Raw genomic sequence first — 17970 nt, 5'->3', positions numbered from 1 at the left:
AGTGTGAGGACGAGAATGAAGTTGCATGACTTGGTGCCCAATAAATGCCCTGTCAAAAATCTGTATGCTTAGAGTTACGTTCTTATGTTGATCTACAGCATGGTGTGACTGTACCTTTCATCAGCTCTAATACAGTTATGCACATAAATACCAAACCTCTGAGGTAGGAATTTTGTATTTACTGTTTAAGAGCAGTATGTCATGTTGTTCACACTTTAATCTAATTTTCTCCCACTGTGATAATGTGGCTGCTGAGGCTGTTGCCCTACTTGGAACAAATGCTAGCTCTTTCCTGTGAGATTGAATCTAAATTTACAGTCTGCATGAAGATGGCAACAAAGCAAAGAGCTGTGTCCTCCTCTCCCTGTGCTTCTGCAGGCAAACACCTTGGAGATGTTCTCAGTGCCTCATTCTCCCACTGACATGGATGATAAACCTGTATTGAAAGTAGAAGACTAGTACATGGTTTGGCTACAGCTTTCCTGTAGGACATTTAGCCCTCCATTTGCTTTGCCTTTGTCCCTGAGTCTATGAGATGACGGAAGTATTTTTATTTTTCCATCTCTTATCTGTCTTGCCCAGTGTTTGCTGATTCTTAACCCTGATTATGAGCACTCTGTGACATTTGTAACCAGGCCACAGCTCAATGGCCACAGATCTTAGGTGAAATCTCTCTGCATTGTTGAAATACCAGCAAAGACAATAGAAAAAATGGTTATTTAATATGCACTAAAACACTGTGTTTGCCATCCACAGAACAATCCTAATAACACAGTACTATCGATTTAACATTAGTAAAAAAAAACAAGGGACAATATTGCTCTTAAATGCTTACTTTGAAGAGAACAGAATGTAGATGAGCTGTCCCTGCATCAAACCAATTCTTCATGATATTCCTTTCATCCTTCCTCCTGTTTCTTTCTGTTCCAGCCTGACAGTGGTGTGACTTGATGTAGTCAAGGCTAATTCAGAAATTTGTCAACAGTAAGATACACAGGAGCACCAGACCTCTGCATTTGAATTTACATACAGGTAGCAAACAAAACAGTGCCAGAGCAGGGATTGGGCAGTTCTTCAATTGTACACACTCTTACAGTGTTGTAAAGGTCCTTGATGTGGTTTGGACCAGCATCCATTAGGGCAGTATTCCCAAGTAAATCCTACAAGCATCTTCTTGGGTTAGCATGGACCAGGGATAATTTTTGGATGGTAAGGGCTCACCTGCAATAGATACAAGCCATCCCAGGCCAGCTGGTACCCATGGATGGTGTGGCTATCTCCATGCTGTCTAGGTCACACCTTCCTTCTCAGTTGCTATTGTGGTCCAAGTGCTCTTGGGAGGAGGTAGGGTGATCTTTCTTTCCCATGGGGTGGAAGGAACAGTTCTGAGAGGTTCTGCATGGTTTGCACCTGAGCAAAACACTCTAACTATATTGTTTAACAAATTTTATTCTTCAGACCAATCTTCTGTGATGGGGGACACACTTGGTTTGCTAAAGCCAAGAGTTCCTAACGTACAAATCTTCATGAAATTTAGGGCAAGGTGAGCTCTTGTGCCTGTCAGGCTGTTGAGCCTGCTGGCTCTACCCCACCTCTTTCTGCCCCTGCAAGATAAGAAATCTGTCCTTTTGTCTGGCCCATTTTAATACTCACACAGTAGATTTAAGCAGATGATGTAAAACTGCCAGAAAGGAGTGTAAGTCATAGCCTTTGCTGCTCGATGCTGGTTAAAGACTGTATATTCCCTTAAATGGTTTAGCAGCTTCCACAGATTTGCTGAGAAGGACTTAGAATAAAGTAGTTTATTTTCAGGACAGGACATTTTAAAATTCAGTCACTTCCTTCTAGCTTTTCCAAGCAGAATTTATGCCAGCTAATCCAGTTGTTTGTGGAGAGGTGGCTACTGCAGTTTATGCCTAAGTGCTAAATATGAATTCAGCCAATGGGAAAACATTTGCTTGCAAGGCATCAGGAAAAAGAGCTGTAATATTGTGGTCTATTGGTCTGGTGTTTAGCTGGGGCTTGTAATAAGCCTGTTATCAAAGTCAGCCAGGATGTGGCAGGTGGAGGACAGTGCAGTGAGCAACTTATCTCCGTTCTCTGCCAACATCTACCCTATTAAAGTGATCTCATCTACAGCTGTTCCTTGGAATAATAGGAATGGAGTTGCTGTGATAGATTATTGTTACAGAATCCATTTCCCCCACTTTGAAAGGGAAATCTCATGTTTTACTGTGCTGTGTGTACACACACCATCTTTATTTGTATAGCAACAGAAAGACATTTATTTAATGTCTTAATGTCAGAAAGAGAGGGAGCTGTTCACTGACGTTATCTTCTGGCATCCATCTCCAGTCTCCTACTGCGTGGTTGCCAAGCAGGTACTCCATCTATTTCATCCCATCCTTGTGGAGTGCCCAGGACAGCCTCTTCATGACAGCATTTATGGCTTAGCACAAGGCATTTCTTCTGAGGCATCCTCTGCTGTCTTCTCTGCTGATTAACTTTATAGTGAGAGAGAAAACGGTTCCATCTTTGAAAGTAATGTGTGTACCCTCGCCAGTGTATTTTACAACCTCCAGTTAGGGCATGGATCCTCCCAGACTTGTGCATTTATAAATAAATAAATTCCAAGAAAACTTCTTGCTGCACTTTCTCACCCTGCCTGGCAGGCTGCCAGCCCTTCCTGCTACCAGCAGCAGGAGGCACCTACAGCAGCTTCCAAGAAGCTAAAAAGTAATAAGAGAAATGGAAGAATTGTTAACTAATAATGTGCTCAGGCCCCATACAAAAAAACCAGCTAAGTACAATGTATTTTAGAAACATCCCTGTGATGGGAAGGTACAAAGTATTTTTGTACTTTGGGGGAGGAACACTGTCCTCCTTCAGGTTAGTAAAATTTAGTGATGGAATCTCAGTTTGCCTAACTAAATAAAAACATTATGAAATACATTTGCTCTTAGTAGTTTGTGAGTCCTCTGCTAAATGACAGTTTATCTTCCTTCTTCTTGTGCTTTGAAACAAACAAGCTGTCACTATCACTTTGCTTAGTGCATACTAACAATTAGGTGCTAAATACAAATTTAGCTTTGCCTCTTCCTCTTTAGCAAGAATTACCCATGAAAATGGCAGAAACTTTCTCTTCTATGCAAGTCTCAAGGGATTTTTTTCCTTAATAAATACAGTATTCCTAAATTATTATAATTGTCTCTCATTAGAGGTGTTGGGGGTATAAAACAGAGTAACACAGGCTTATAATATTTTTCTGTCTTTCTTGTGTTTGAAATACTTCTTGGGTTTTGATGCCTGGAAACTTTTATTACCATCTCTGTCATGGATTGACTGCTGGCAGACAAACAAAAATTTTCTCCCAATATTTAATCTTTCCCTGTCTTCTGTTTCATCTCATTTCATCTCACTTTGCCTTTGTGATGAGGATGAACTTTGAGTCACCCAGATTATTCCCTCAGACCCTCATGGCTTTTTTCTCAATTATTCAGTATTACTAGGGGATTTTCCCCCTGCTTCCTCTTTCCACTTTGTACATTTTTAAGTGTTCTGATATTCATTCTGTATTTTGGTGTCTTTGGCACTAGTACCTAGAGTGAAATCTGTGACTGTCTGATGCATGTGTCACAGACAGGCACTAGGGCCCATACCTGTATATCGCTTCAGGTTTGCAGTCCCTTCTTGAGAGTATTTTACAAGCACTTGAGATGCTGCTTAGGACCCTAAAAATCATGTCCTCTAAAGCCATATGAATGCAGCCACACAAAACTATCTGGTTTAAAACATAATCAAGGAAATTAAAGTGAAGGCGTTCTCATAATAAACTCTGGAATGGAGCTGGATAAACCCTTGTAAATGTACCTGATTTTCATCTGTCTGCTAAAACTGCAGCTTTTCTGTGTTCCTCATGCCATATCTGTATTTTATCTTTTCTTTCATCCTGTCCTTAGTGCTGTCAGAGTCTGCCTTTGCATGGAACCTTGGGATAGTCAGACTTTGGGGTGTAATTGCACACATGATGAATGGAGGGCCAAAATCAACCACAGCCTTCCTAAAGGCTCCTAATTTTGTTAGTTTTTAAAAGGCTGGGGGAACGATCCATTATTGTAGCACCTCAGCTTCTCCTACCGTGCTATAGACTTGGTAAAATGATGGTTCACTAGGAAAAAGGCCCTTTTACTGAAATGCATGTATTTTCCAAACAGTTTAAGCGGAGCACTTATATTAAATGCTTACTTCTTTTTAAGAGCTTGATTACTAAACAGTTAGCTATGTTTTTTTAATTAAGTTACTGTTTCTTTTTCTCATGAAGTCACAGATTGCCTTGTTCCACATGTTGAAGATGCAGAGGTTCATAACAAGACATACAGGACTGGCGATAAGTTAATAATCAGCTGTCATGAAGGATTCCAGATCCGTTACCCTGACTTAGACAACATGGTTTCCATATGCCAAGATGATGGAACATGGGATAATCTACCCATATGTCAAGGTTTAGTACTCCAGCACGTCCCGTTTTATAGCTCATACATCTTGTCATAGTTTGCTAATATTTTTTCCTACAGTTGTAAGAATGTAAGTGATCTGATAAGCTCCACAGTGCAGTGTTTGAGTAGTGCTGCTGCTAAGATTTTTTGATTTCTCTTCCCCTTTGCTCTCTGCAGGAAAGATGTCACTTCCTGAACATTCCCATGCTTATAATACTACTTTAAATACTGCTTTTTTGTTTGCAAATCTCAAATCTGACACAGATACACTGCATCAAAAAGTAAAAAACAATCAAGATAATCTGTCAGAATTTCTGATGGGTGTCTTGCATTTTTTCACCAATTAATTTGTGGAAATATTTAAGCTTCTAACTGCACTTTATGTTCCTTTACCTCGTGTAGAAGGCAAGAGTAGAGGAGAGAAACTGGAACCTGTTCTCCTGTCAGAGTTTTCAGCAGAGCTGTTGATTAGATTCACAGTCCATTAAACCTTTATGTATTGACTGAAAATTCAGGGTGTGCACAGGGATGATTTTGGCCAGAAAAGCCATTAGCCGTAGATCTAGAAATATCAACAGCATGGGATCCCAGCTCAACTTAGACTGTGAGAAATGGCTGGGGGTAAGCCAGCTTTAGTGAATGGAAATTCAGTAACTCTGGGCTCCCTTTCCCTTCATATTTCTAATAAGCATATCTGAGTACCACTGACTCTGTTTTAACCAAGTCACATCTTGGTAACAAGCTTGGCCCACTGAACAGCAGCAAGAGATTTTAACTGAGGAGCAGACTGGGTTAGTCCCAACTTTCCTCAAAGCCATCTGTCCTCTCATAGAGATATCACTTCTCTGTAGGCACTTAATTACACTGTCACACCAATTTGCAGAGTCAGGGCAGGCAGGCAGAGGAGCTGGGACACTTCTCAGGAGCAGGAGCACATCAGACTGTCGCCCAAGATCCTGCCCTCCACTGGGGCAGAAACTTAGACATATTACCAGGCTAGCTCAGCATTGTAGATCCACACAGGGGAGATTTTGCAAAACCATAGCAAAGCAGGTGCCAGTTTTGGGGTGTCTTATCAGCAATAGCATCACGTGTGGCAGTATGAAGTGTACAGCCCCTTTCTGTAGGGGTGCACCTCACATCTAACTTAGGTCGATTAAAAATTTTGCAGCAGGGGGAGATGAATGCTTAAAAGATTGATTTGCAGATGCTGTATTTTCCAAAGATCCAGGGGCAAACTTTTTGACAGGTAATATTTACTGAGTTAGTAGCAGTACCCCAAATACCCCTTGGCTTGTTACTTCTGTTGCTGTGTTTATACTGTGAAACACAATCAATTACTCCTACTTAATAGTCAATATTATCTTCTTTTCAAAATATAAGCAGTGCTAATAAAAGTTAAGAAATCAATTTCACAAGACCCATGTGCTGTGATTACCAGGTAGGCAGAGAATAGGCAATTCAGATTCAAGACTCTGCCATATTTTGCCAAATTCCATAAAGTTACTGCAGAATTCCAGAATTTTCTTTTTGACATGTCAGGCACTGGTAAGATCAAAATCACTTGTCTTCTTGCTCTAGGTAGGCTGTTAGTTACATTTCTATGGCCCTTTCATTACAGAAGGCAGGGGAGTCTTATGACACTAAGATGCCTTTTTTCCCTGCCACAGCAGTGGGGAAGGATTGTGGACTATATAAGAATCTAACCTCTATTTTTGCCATGAGATAATAATATTAATTACTGGTCTGGAATGATGTTACTTAGCAAAATAATGTCAAAATTTAGTTTTTCAAGCAGTGTTTGGAGACCTAGGAATTTTCACAAATGCTTGGCTGTCATACAAATTCAAATAAATCTCTGTCCTGCATGACCAGGAACATAAAAAGCATTAAAATTCTGAGCAAGCAGGACCAAATTTTCCCTGATACAGCTCAGAGAAGAGTAAGCTTGGTCTTGCTTGGGCAGTCTGTGCTCTTTCTGTCCCACTGGGGGCTGCTTATGTCGTCCTGCTCGATGTGCTGCTCAGTTTGCAGGAAGTAGTGTGGTGTGTGTGGGGCATTCTTGATCAGGGTAGAAGCAGCAGCCAGCAGATAGGATGCCTGAAGCTTTATTTGAGAGGGACATGACCAGCTGCTTCAACAGCTATTGAAATCGTTGCTCTGGTGGTACCGCATGCTGCAAAAAGCTTTCAAGCTTTTTCTTTTATTTTCTTTTGGGTTTGTTCCTCTCCCTCAAAAGACTGTTGCAAGGAAATGGCTGCTTGAAATGCTGCTTAGGCTTTTTGTTTTAAATGCCAGTACCTTACAAGCAGTTCTCAGACTGATTTTTGTTTCCCCCCTCTAGCTTAAAATTATGGGAGTCCTATGAACATCCTTCACAAATTCCTAGTAGTGGCGACAGACTCATTTATGGACAGCCATAATGCATCTTCCATTAGTCACATAATTCTAAAATACTAATTGTCATTCCATGATTACTAGTTATCTTTTCTCCACATTATTGCAAATTAAAAAATTAAACAGTATCAAGCATTACCCAGAGGGTCATTTCTAGGGTCATGAGGAATGACATGTTATAAAGACATGCTATCTGTTAAATTCACTGCTCTTTGTTGCCCCAAATTTTGGTTGGTGACCATTTAACTGTCACTGCTCAGTACCAGCCATGATACAAATCCCTCAGGAGTAATTCCAGAAGTAGCACTGGAACATAGTCTCTGATTCTGACTACATTTACAATTTATGATGATAACAGATACCTTAAATTTTTGATAACCTAGTCTAAGACCTTGCTCAATGTTTATCATGGGACTGCTACTAGGAAGTCATGTCCCTTTAGACTTTCTCAGACTAGAATTTCAAAGTCATGAATTCTGCCTGCAAATCTTTTACAGTTGCGTACACTTTGTCACAGAAGCGGTTTCAATATGTAAGAGGGTTTACATACCTGTCATTTTTTAGGAGGAGGAATAAAACTCACCATTTATATAAATGAAAATCTTTATTTATTAAAGATTCTACCTCAAAAAGAGGTATCTGCTGAAATGGTAAATGTTTGTTAAACAAAATACTGCCAGTTTTGGAAAACCTTTCCTGGATTTGTTGGGAGTGAAGCCCACGCTAGCAAAGCATGTGGGCTAAACAACAAAAGAGTTTGAAACAGGATAATGAGGCAGATCTGTCTGAGGGAGATCATGCAGACATGCCATTCATAGTGGAGAGGATGAAAAATCACACTCCTCAATTTAAAAACAGTAACTGAGATGTGTGAAGATGACTGAGATAAGCACTTGATAATAAAAGAAACCTCCCTCTTCTTAATTTGCAGGTTGCCTGAGGCCATTGGTTCTTCCTCATAGTTACATTAACGTTTCTGAGTTCGAGGCCTCCTTCCCCATAGGAACAGTGGTGTATTATCAGTGCTTTCCTGGATATAAACTAGAAGGGGCAGAGATCCTTGAGTGCATGTATAACCTTATCTGGTCAGATAGCCCACCTAAGTGCCTTGATGTGGAAGGTAAATGCCTTACTGTTTGTTTCTCTTTCTGGTTTGCAAGACCTGCATGCTCTCTGTGGTTTTAACTGTAGCCACCGTTCCATTCTCAGTGATATTCCCACTGGCTGTGCAGAGCCTGTGTGGGTTCTGATGTGTTCCTGCTGTGCTTCACTGCACCCTCAGCTCGTGGTGTTCCCAAGTAGTGTTTGCTCTCACAGTGTCCCAGTGCAAGAGGGAAAGCTCCTAATGATTGCTTTGCCTTTAAAATGAAAACTCTCTGCTGCCTTTCTGATTAAAACACTGAGGAAGTTACATAACTCACCTTCCTGTGCAGGTGGTCAAAGCTCCTACACATATGGATAGATTTCCATGATCAGCTAAAAAATACCCACAGAAACCCTTGGTTTGGGCTGTGCTAGCTGCAGTCATTACTCAGCGCCACACGGTGCTGCACACTTGGGTATTCACTGTCTCCCCTACTTAAAGAAGGATTGACAACTGAAAAACAACTGAGCTAGTTTATTGATGAGGAGCATAAAAACCATTCATTGTGAAGCAGCTAGATCCTACCGAGCCAAAAGGCTCTGTGACTAGAGTTGGGATGGAGGGTGTTGTAGTGTGTTTATCTTTGCAACCCAGACATTTAAAACAGCGATACTGGATGGATTGTTCCATACATTGCCAAAACTGCATAAACTACCCTCCTCCATCTTCACATCGTGAATGAAACATCCTAGGAAGTCTTGAGAGTCCAGATACATCCTCTGCATTTCATTCCCTTAAAAAACCCACATTTTTGTTCTATTTCAAGCCTGTAAGGAAGCTCTCTATATGTAGAAATTAGCTAAAAGCAATTATAGGAATTCATACGTGATGCTTATGTCACTGAACTAAATGCTAAGCATTCTGGAAGTGCAAAAATTTGCCAAAAGCATCAACAAAGTGACAAACTGCACAAAAATAATTTAATTGTCCTTATTTTTAGCTGACAATTCAAGTTCCAAAATTCAAAAATGCCTTTACAATTTTGGAATGACAAAACAAGATGATTTTTTTTTTTTGTTTATTTAGCTTGCCATGAAAGATTAATCCTCAATCAGCTGTATGTAAGCCATTTTTGGAAGGTTTGTTTGTTGTTGTTTATAGCATGGAAAACACATTAAAAAATCAGAAGGGCCCTGTTAGGCTTAATCCAAACAATATAACTGATTTGAGAAAAATTACTGTTCTTCAGTTAGAAAGATAAGAGCATGAAACTCAAGTATGTGAAGCAGGAAAAATTGTGTCTTATTGTCACTTAACACAGGTGAGCATCCCAGCTGCTATCAAAATACCCAAGAAATCTCATGTGCTCATTGTTTCTTGCTTGTATGATGAAATCATAGAGAGGTCTTTTTCTTGATAATTTAAAACATGAGGCAGGAACTCCTGCCCTGACAGTTCTATATTTTAAGTTACGTGTCAAAAATTATAATCCCCTCTCCGCTACAATGATCTGTGATGGAGGGATCGGTGTGTGCCAAGGTCATTGGGGAGGCCTCCTGAGTTCTGATTTCGATTCAGCCTCCCTTGGAATCACTTTCTTACTGCACTCTTTAAATGCCAAAACTTGCCATGGTGGTTTCATGTGGGCATCCCATCAGTGCATTCATTCAGTGAACCACAGGAGACCAAATCGGGAGCAAAACACTTGCAAGAGCTGGTTCTGCTCAGCTTTGGGGGAGAAGAGAGCTTCCAGCAGCACTGAAAGGTCACTCCTGACAGCTCCCCTTGTGAACTCTGCTGTAGGGCTGCTTCAGCAGGTGTGCAGTGATCCAAAATGAATCCAGACAGGGTAAATCAACTCGAGATGCCCTTGTTTGAAAGTGCTTGTTCAAGAGATTTATGCAAGGAGTGCCAGTCTCCAGGAATCTTGTTACAACCCACTACTCTTAGTTAGTGAACAAAATTCCTTTCCTGGATATTTTTTTATTCTCCACCTTGCATTCCAGGGTCAAGCTAATTTTTCAGTGTTCCTTTTATGTGTGCAGTGTAATCTCACCGAGCAGTATTTTTCACTGAGGAAATCTGCAAATAAGAATTAATTCAATTTATTTCTTTCCATATTCAATTTAAAATGTATTGTAATGACATTTCCTGCTCAGTATTTTAATATGGTAATGATTAAAAACAGATGACTGCTAGGAAGCTACAGCAAACCATTTGAGAACTTTTATTTTCCTATAAACAATGCTGCTTACAGCTTCCTCATTTAGAGGTATGTTCTTATTGAAGCCTCCACAGAAGGGATTTCCTAAATTGGTGTGTAGTCACAAAAATACTATGCATCAATCTGGTGAATTTTTTCTTCTTTGTTAGGGCAAATAAATTCTGAAAGAAGGGTTTGTAGCTCTATTTAAACAGAGGATCACACCAGAGACCATGCAGCTCCTATTGCACATCAGGCTTTCTAATGATTCTTAGCTTTACCCTCAATTTTGGTGAGCACAGAGCTCCCACCAGCTTGGGTGAGACATTAACTTTGCTGTTAGTGAAGGAAGTTTTTTTTTCTGATAAGTGTAATCAGTGCTGCTCTAGTCAGAGCAGAGCATGAGACTGTGTCACCTGGCACTGAAGTGCAGCTAACAGTGCAGAGCTGAGCAGCCACTGCTCAGAAACAGCTGTTTGCATCTGGCCGAGGCACTGGTTATGGCTCTGGCAAAAAAGGATGCCTCTAGCTCAGATTGCCAAGTGTCTACTGATATGAGATCCTTTTCTTAAATGCTGGTACCTTTGCCAGATTTAAAACATTTGGATTGACTTTTGAGTGTCAGCCTCAAGCTGAATCATTTGGGCGGCTTCAGCTGAAATGGTTGAGCGATATCAGAGAAGGTCAGTGAAGAAAACAGTGTTATTTTAGCAGTTCTAGAAAATTTTGCAGTCATTTAGAGGATCAAATGAATCATCTTCACACTGAATTTTCTTATTCTTTAACTTTCTTAATTTCCTTTTTTTCTAGTGGAATTCCACAATTATGCAGAAACTTTTTAAACCTTCTTCTGTACTGAAACTCAAGAGACACTTCCAAGAAAACTGAAGGAAAATGGGCTTTGGGTTTTTTAATATGATTTTTAAATTACTAGTTTGGGGTTAATTATCCATCTGTAGAAACTGGTTAGTGATTCCCTTCTCTAAATCTGGTTTGCAAAATATGGGTACAGAATTAATGAGTGAAGAATACCACATGGGGTATAAATATTAATTGTAAAATAAATCAAACAGCTTCCAAAAACATCAGAGGAGAACAAACATTGAAAACATACCTGTATGAAACTCTGAGAAATGAAACATTTAAAACCAGGAAATCTTTATGATATGATGCTTTTAAGTGAATTAAGATACTACACAGTATTTTGAGGGGGGAAAAAAAAGAAAAAAAAAAAAGAAAAAACCAAAAAACCCACAAAAAGAAAAAGAAAACAAAAAAAAACCAAAACCAAACAAACAAAAAACCCCAACCAAACAAAAAACAAAAACATAAACAAAACAAAACAAAAAAAAACCCCAAAAAACCAAAAAAAACCCAAACCCAAGAAACCCCAAACCGAACCGAAAAAACCCCCCTTGGCCATAAGTACTTTGGGAACATGATCTGCCTATGATTAAATTCCTTGCCATCTGGAGTCTGTATTTTAATTTTTTATGCCCTCTGGAAATCTTCCAGAAGAGTTGTTATAAAGAACTGGGTGTTGGAGTGGCAAGCAGAGAAAGAGAGGAAGGGCTGGGAGAATTTGATTGCAGTGCCAGAAAGTTAAGCAGCTGTATGGATAGTGTCATTGGCAATTCCCAGCTTTGTATTTAAGAGTAAAAGGGAAAACAGGTTTATTCAATTTGCAAATAATAAACATGTTCCTGTTATCTAGAATGTCTTGTTTCAGCATCATCCCAGCTGAACAGAAAAGCTGGTCTTGCAAGAAATCAAATATATTGCAATATCAAAACTTCATTCTCTTTGTGGGACCACCAGATTCTCTAGCGGAGGTTAAATTTGAAAGAATGTAAAACAGAAAATTTCAATTTTTGTAGGTAGATTTGAAATTAAAATGAAACAAACATGAGTAATAGACTTCAAAGGGGAGATTCATTAAACAGAAGAGAGTAAAAACACAGAAAAAACCTGAAGGTATTTCTGAATTTTGGAATGTAAAACCACCTCATTGTGAGGGTAAATGAAAAGATACAAAGCTAAGCAACCATAAAGATACTGACAGGGTTATGAAAATTATGGAAACTGTGGAATAAAGGTAGGAGAAGGAAGGAATTAAGAAATTTTATGACAAAGCCAGAAGTGCAAGGGAACCCAACCCCCTTACTTGGGCACCAGGAGATTTCTGGAGAATAAAAAAGGGTTAGCCAGATGAAAATCCAAACCAAAAAATATGCCGCAGAGGAAAAAAATACTCTGGAAAGACAGGTAAGAATACAGAACAGAGCTTTAAAATTTTTCTTCTTATAAGCCTGGGGATAGACACTCATAGAGAGGGGCTGATAATTCTAACTTAGAACCTAGAAAGTAAAGGGTATAAGAGAAGAGGGTGGTATTAGAGATGAAGTGCCATAGCCTTGTAATAGTTCAAAACAAAATAGTTGAAACTTTGTTACCAGCTATGTGCAGGACAGTTTGAAGGAAAGCTTCACAGATCTACATTCTTCCATAACAATTCCTAATGCTATGAACAGTGATTGACGCTGAGCTATCTATCTGATAAACTAGGCACTTAAAATCTTTTAAATTCTTGAAGGAACATAGAGCAACAGTCTGAGAAAAAGGGATAGCAGTCAGCCTGTTATCAATTATGTTCTGGAGACAGGAGGAAGTAAGCAATCCTAAGCCTCAGACATTACACATTGGTACAAATGGATTTCTCTCTGTGTTTCTCTGCTGACTTTGAGAAGGCTTTAGATGAATTCCAACATGACAGACTGACATGTATCCTCGGGGATGATAATGTTGATGCAGCACATCTCCAACAGACAGAAGTCCTGTAGAGGGAGCAGAGGGCAGCAATACAAGCAAGTTATGAAACACTGTGGTATTGAGCAATTAAGTGAGGTAGATACCAGGATTCTGTTTTAGGTTTGCAACCACTCATCTGGCAGGCAGGAGGGAGAATAAATTAAATAGTGCTCAACTGCCAAAGAGGTCATCCAGGTTAACTGAGTTAATGTTAACTTAGGACAGATACATTGATAGCCTGGTTTTTAATAGCTCTGACTACAGTGGTATTTCACTGCCTACAGCAAAATGTGTGACTCAGAAACTACAACCAGCAGTAAATGCTCAAATAGCGGCAGACAATCGTATATCTAAGGACCTTTACTAGGGCAACACCTTTATGTCAGTGACACCTCTAGCCTGATACCCAAAGGACTAAATAGGCTGACAGTGTCTTATCCTGGGGGTGCTTGTTGTGGAAAGCAAGTGTGATGAAGAAGTTAGAGTATTTTTTTCTTTAGAAAAAGTCATTCAATAATTCTGCTTGTTTCTGCACTGTAGACAGTTGATTCATTCATCACCCAGGAGTGCAGAAATTATATGCATTCATGTATGAGTGTGGAAGACGAACACTTTAACCTGGAGTATCTGGATTTTTGTGCTGTTGGAAAATGCTGAACTTCATCTGTTACTCTTCAACTTACCCAGCTGAAGAGGTGTGAAAAAGAATTGAATTCAAAAGGAGCACAGAGACATGAAATGCTAGATAGAGAAATCTAGCAGAAGTTATTCTGCTAAATAGTCATCCAATTTTGTAACTCCAGCAGCTATATTGCAGAGTGAGACATGAAGAAAAATAGTCCAAACCCAAGACAGAAAGGGTACATAACAGAATGGGCTTTTTGCAGCTCTTGTTGTGAGGGATGGAGGGCTCAGAGAACAGGCTCCAGGTCGAAGACATTGAAGAACACAAATAGCATTACATTTCTAAGTGACTGCTCCTTTATTGCATTGCAGAGCTCTTCTTTGATTTCTTGGGCTGGGCTTTCTCCACTGTTCATAGTTTTTCAAGAAAGCAACAGAATAACATGTAATCTGTTTCTTTCATGTCTTTGGTATTGCTTGTTGCAAAGGACTTCCACAGTAAATCATTGTTTCACACCTGCTCTATCACCGCTGTACCTTTCAGAAACTTCTTAGCATTTCCAGAATCAGCCAGACATCCCAATTTGTTCATGGAGCCATAATTTCTGCCCTGAAGTTCCATATTAGCTGCCAGATGCATGTAGTGTTTTATCCATAGTGCTTTGAATATACTGTGGATTAGGTGGGGGAAAGCAGACAAAAATTCTTCCTGAGGGTTGCTTTATGATATTCATCTTTAACTGACAAGGCTGCTTGGAAGGGAAAATAACACATTGCCTACCTTGAAATCAAACATCTCTGCGCTTTATGGACATGTTCATTAAATTTGGCCGCATGGTGCACTCACAGAACATCTTCCGCAAATGGAGGGAGCTGTAGCTACGGACTCTGTGCAGCAGGAAGTCTACTCACTTGTTCATTTCCAGAGATAAAACTCAGTATTTAAAGGGTGGCACTTTCACCAATCAGTGTAGGCAGGCACTTGGGAACTGAACATAACAGAAACCAACACTCCTCCATGCCTTCCTGGTCTTGTAAGATGATTTGTGAAATTACAGTGCTAAGATCATCTGCTGGTTTTCCTTGCCCCTCTTTTTTTTTCCTTGTAGCTCTCCATTGGGAATGAGACCTTGTTCTTTTTCCTTCCTTATGTGGTATAGTTTGATTTCCTCAGCCTTCAGCCAAGCCCTGGATTACAGCTTGTCTATTCCATCATTCCTTGTCTCCATCAGTCCCTGATGACAGGTGTAGGTAACCCCACACAAAGTCAAGGGATTCTTGCTTATAACAGAGAAGAGAAAGCTGTTCAAAAAAGAGGGATTAAAGTAACATAAAAACTTTCTGACACATCCAGCTTTCAGTGAGCACCGGCTTTTTCAGACATTCCTGACAGTAGCCTTTGGCTGCCTGGTTTTCTTAGCAAGCTTCCTGACTGCTCTCTCTTTCCTCTCTACCACCACTATACTTCTAAACACTTTGACCTCTTCTAGTCCTCAGGTTATCCTGGGATGCCTGTCAAATACCCAAGCCTTGATTTATTTTTGAGTTAAGTCCTTCCTGTGAAGTGTCTGTGTAGTCCCCAGCATCTGCTTCTCAATGTCCTGAAAAGACCATTGCTGATCATAAAGCCATCCAGTCATGAGGAAAGGAAGAAACAAAATTGGAAAAAAATTATCTGCTGTAAATGAGACCACAGTGCTTCAAGCACTCACATGTTAATAATGAATATAAATATTTCCTTAAATATAATTGCGGGCCATTTACTAAAAGAAGTCCTATTGCTCTAGCTGCAAACTTGTCATCAATTTTTTGTGGTTTAAATGAAACGTTCTCTGTTTATAATTTATAGGAAAATATCACTTAGGGTGTGCTTCATTGTGTATTTGTTGTGAAATGCATTTGAAACTAAAGACTTCAGCATTGATGTCAATGTTTCACGGGGCACAGTGCTGGGAAGGGCAGAGTTGTTGAGGTTGAGTGTGAATTTGGCATAATGCTCCTGTAGGAGCTCAACTGACTGGTACTGCAAAACCTGCAGTGTAAATTGCAGTTCCAGGAAGGAAGTGTGTATGATAAGTGTTTGTAAAATACCGTCTGTTTCCATTTTGGAATCAGCTAACATTAAATTATTATTAAAATATGTTTGAAATTAGTTTTATATTGTTTCATGAAATTCTCATTAAGATGGTGTTTGTCAAAGCTAGTCCAGAGAAGCAGCTTTTCTTTAAAAAACTTGATTATTCAATTCATTTCACACTCTTGTAGAAGGTGAGAAGTTCTTCTCACTGTGTGCACATTGAAAGGCTTACCTCACTGTCAAAGTTGCTTCAGAATTACCCCAGGGTGACTTTCTAGGGGTACAGCCAGCAGTCTGGAGCCAGGAGGCCTGGGGTATGTTCCTGGCTGCTTGAACATTGACTTGCTGAGTGGTTGAGAAGAAATTGCTTACCTGTTAGGTGTCTTTTCAGTAGACAACATCTAAGTCGCATTGTGAAGGTTAAGTAATCAAGAAAGGTTAAGATTGAGAAGAATTTGGATACTATTGGCTGAGAATCCAGTATTATTAATAATTCTTGCTCTAGGTTTTCAATAAATAAATTCTCTGGCAACTTGAGTGTTTAAAGTTAGCATCTTGCATCTTCATTACTTTACATCTTCAGTCAGGTTTAAATAGGTTTTACTTTATATATGAGTGCTCAGTTGTTTCCACTGAACTTTCTATTCTGTTATTACTCTTGGTGCTGGTTTTTTTTTGCTGTGGGAACAAGTAATCAGAAATGTTCTTGAAAGCATGGCATCACTTTCAGAACACAAATTCAATCGCCTCCAAGTTTGTTCCAGTACAGCTGGAAGTCGCTCTTCACAAAGCCAGCAGAATTTGTTGTAGGAATGCTTCATTAGGATATTGTTAAGCTGATGTTCACAATCAATGAAAATGTACACCAGTAATGCTTCCTGTTCTGCTTACATTCCTGAATAGTGTAATTTTAAAAAAGTCTCATTAAGCAGCTGTTCCTAGAAGGAGATGTTTTGACAGGGCTTATTTTAAAGCAACTGGATTTGCTATTTCCTTCTTTTTACAAATCTCTAAATTCCTTCTTCAAGCTTTTGATTGGATATGAGTGGTTAAGTCCAGCAGTTTTTTCTTCCATCTTAATTAGAATAGTGGACATTTTAATGGAAATTTTTGGTTTGCTCTTTTAGAATTAAAATACATTGGGTTTTGTACATTTCTATAAATTGAATTTTAAGTTTAGAATAGAAAAATCCCTTTTTTAGTATTCAAAGTGCAGAATTAATTTCCTCAGGCTCTGTACTTTGCAGTGCAGGTGTATTCATTTGCTAGTAATACCTGTGGATATGGACAGGTTTGTCAGATGGACAGGAATCCTTCTGAATATGAAAGAAAAACTTCTTGGTTGATAATTTGTTTTATTCTGAAGCTATGAAGGGTGATGACACTGAGGGAACCAAGAAACCAAGTTTATTAGCACAGTGTTCATAAAGAAGCAGGAAAAGGAACAAACATAATCTTCATCATCTATGTTCCTGTAAAAAATACAATTTTCAGATCTCACATCCCTAAGCGTGTGTTTATATGATGGCAATATATGGAAAAGGATCCCTCCTTAGGCCCCAGAAGCAGCCAGTAAAGTTTCAGGTGGGGACCTGGCCACCCTTGATGGGAAGGGTCAGACCATGCTGTGCTCTCATGGAGTAAGTAACAGCTTGAATTAAACGTTGGTTGGGGTGCTGTAGCCAGGTGACAGGTGTCCAGATTCCTGGTGATAATTAGTGTCCTGATGTGTACAAAAATGTCAAGTGAGGGTCAGGAGAAATTCTTGTTCTCTTCCAGTTTGTGAGCAAAGCAGAGAGTGTCTCCCCCTCCCAGATGATTCTCTGAGTGAGATACACCGGCATTTTCCTACACAGTGGAACTGGAAGGTTTTTATCTGTGTCTTCTCATCTGGAAGTTTCATCTTAATCTGTTCTCATTCTTTGCATAATGAGCAGGCATTCACAATGTATTTGGAAGAAGTGTTATTCTCTACAAGGTGCAAATGTCTCTAATCCTTTCCATCTCTGTGTCAAACAGAAATGGTTGGCCTTGCACTGGGGCTTTCTGCTAACCCAGCTAACCAAGAAATTAATGTCCTACATAAAAAGTGAACTAGTAGCTTGAGACAAATTATCACAGGTGGAAAATAAGCTTGCTTGTTCCTACCCCTTCTTTTTTTAATAAGTGTCCTGTACTTCAAAACATTTTTGTTTTAAATTTTTGGCTCATATAAAAAATGCTGGGCAAAACTTGAGTGATTACCACCTGTCTACTTGTACCACAGACTAAAACCACTAGC

The 17970-nt window shown here is 39.4% G+C and overlaps 1 protein-coding gene across 12 annotated transcripts in view; it reads left to right on the top strand.

The window, feature by feature from the left end:
- Nucleotides 1-17970, top strand: part of SUSD4 (sushi domain containing 4) — a 73532-nt gene that overhangs the window by 47288 nt on the left and 8274 nt on the right. For 8 of the 12 annotated variants that reach the window (XM_077175954.1, XM_077175953.1, XM_077175958.1 and 5 more), the window contains 2 exons: nt 4322-4501; nt 7825-8013. The exons of 1 other annotated variant lie outside the window; for it this stretch is intronic. In XM_077175954.1, coding sequence (XP_077032069.1) covers nt 4322-4501; nt 7825-8013 — 369 coding nt within the window. The remainder of the gene's footprint in view (nt 1-4321; nt 4502-7824; nt 8014-17970) is intronic. 3 more of the 12 variants (XM_077175960.1, XM_077175955.1, XM_077175959.1) reach the window with 2 other exon arrangements.

Source organism: Agelaius phoeniceus, chromosome 3, assembly GCF_051311805.1.
Source record: "Agelaius phoeniceus isolate bAgePho1 chromosome 3, bAgePho1.hap1, whole genome shotgun sequence".
Lineage (NCBI taxonomy): Eukaryota > Metazoa > Chordata > Aves > Passeriformes > Icteridae > Agelaius > Agelaius phoeniceus.
The sequence above is the reverse complement of the archived record's forward strand: the minus strand, read 5'-3'. Positions and strand labels throughout refer to the sequence as shown.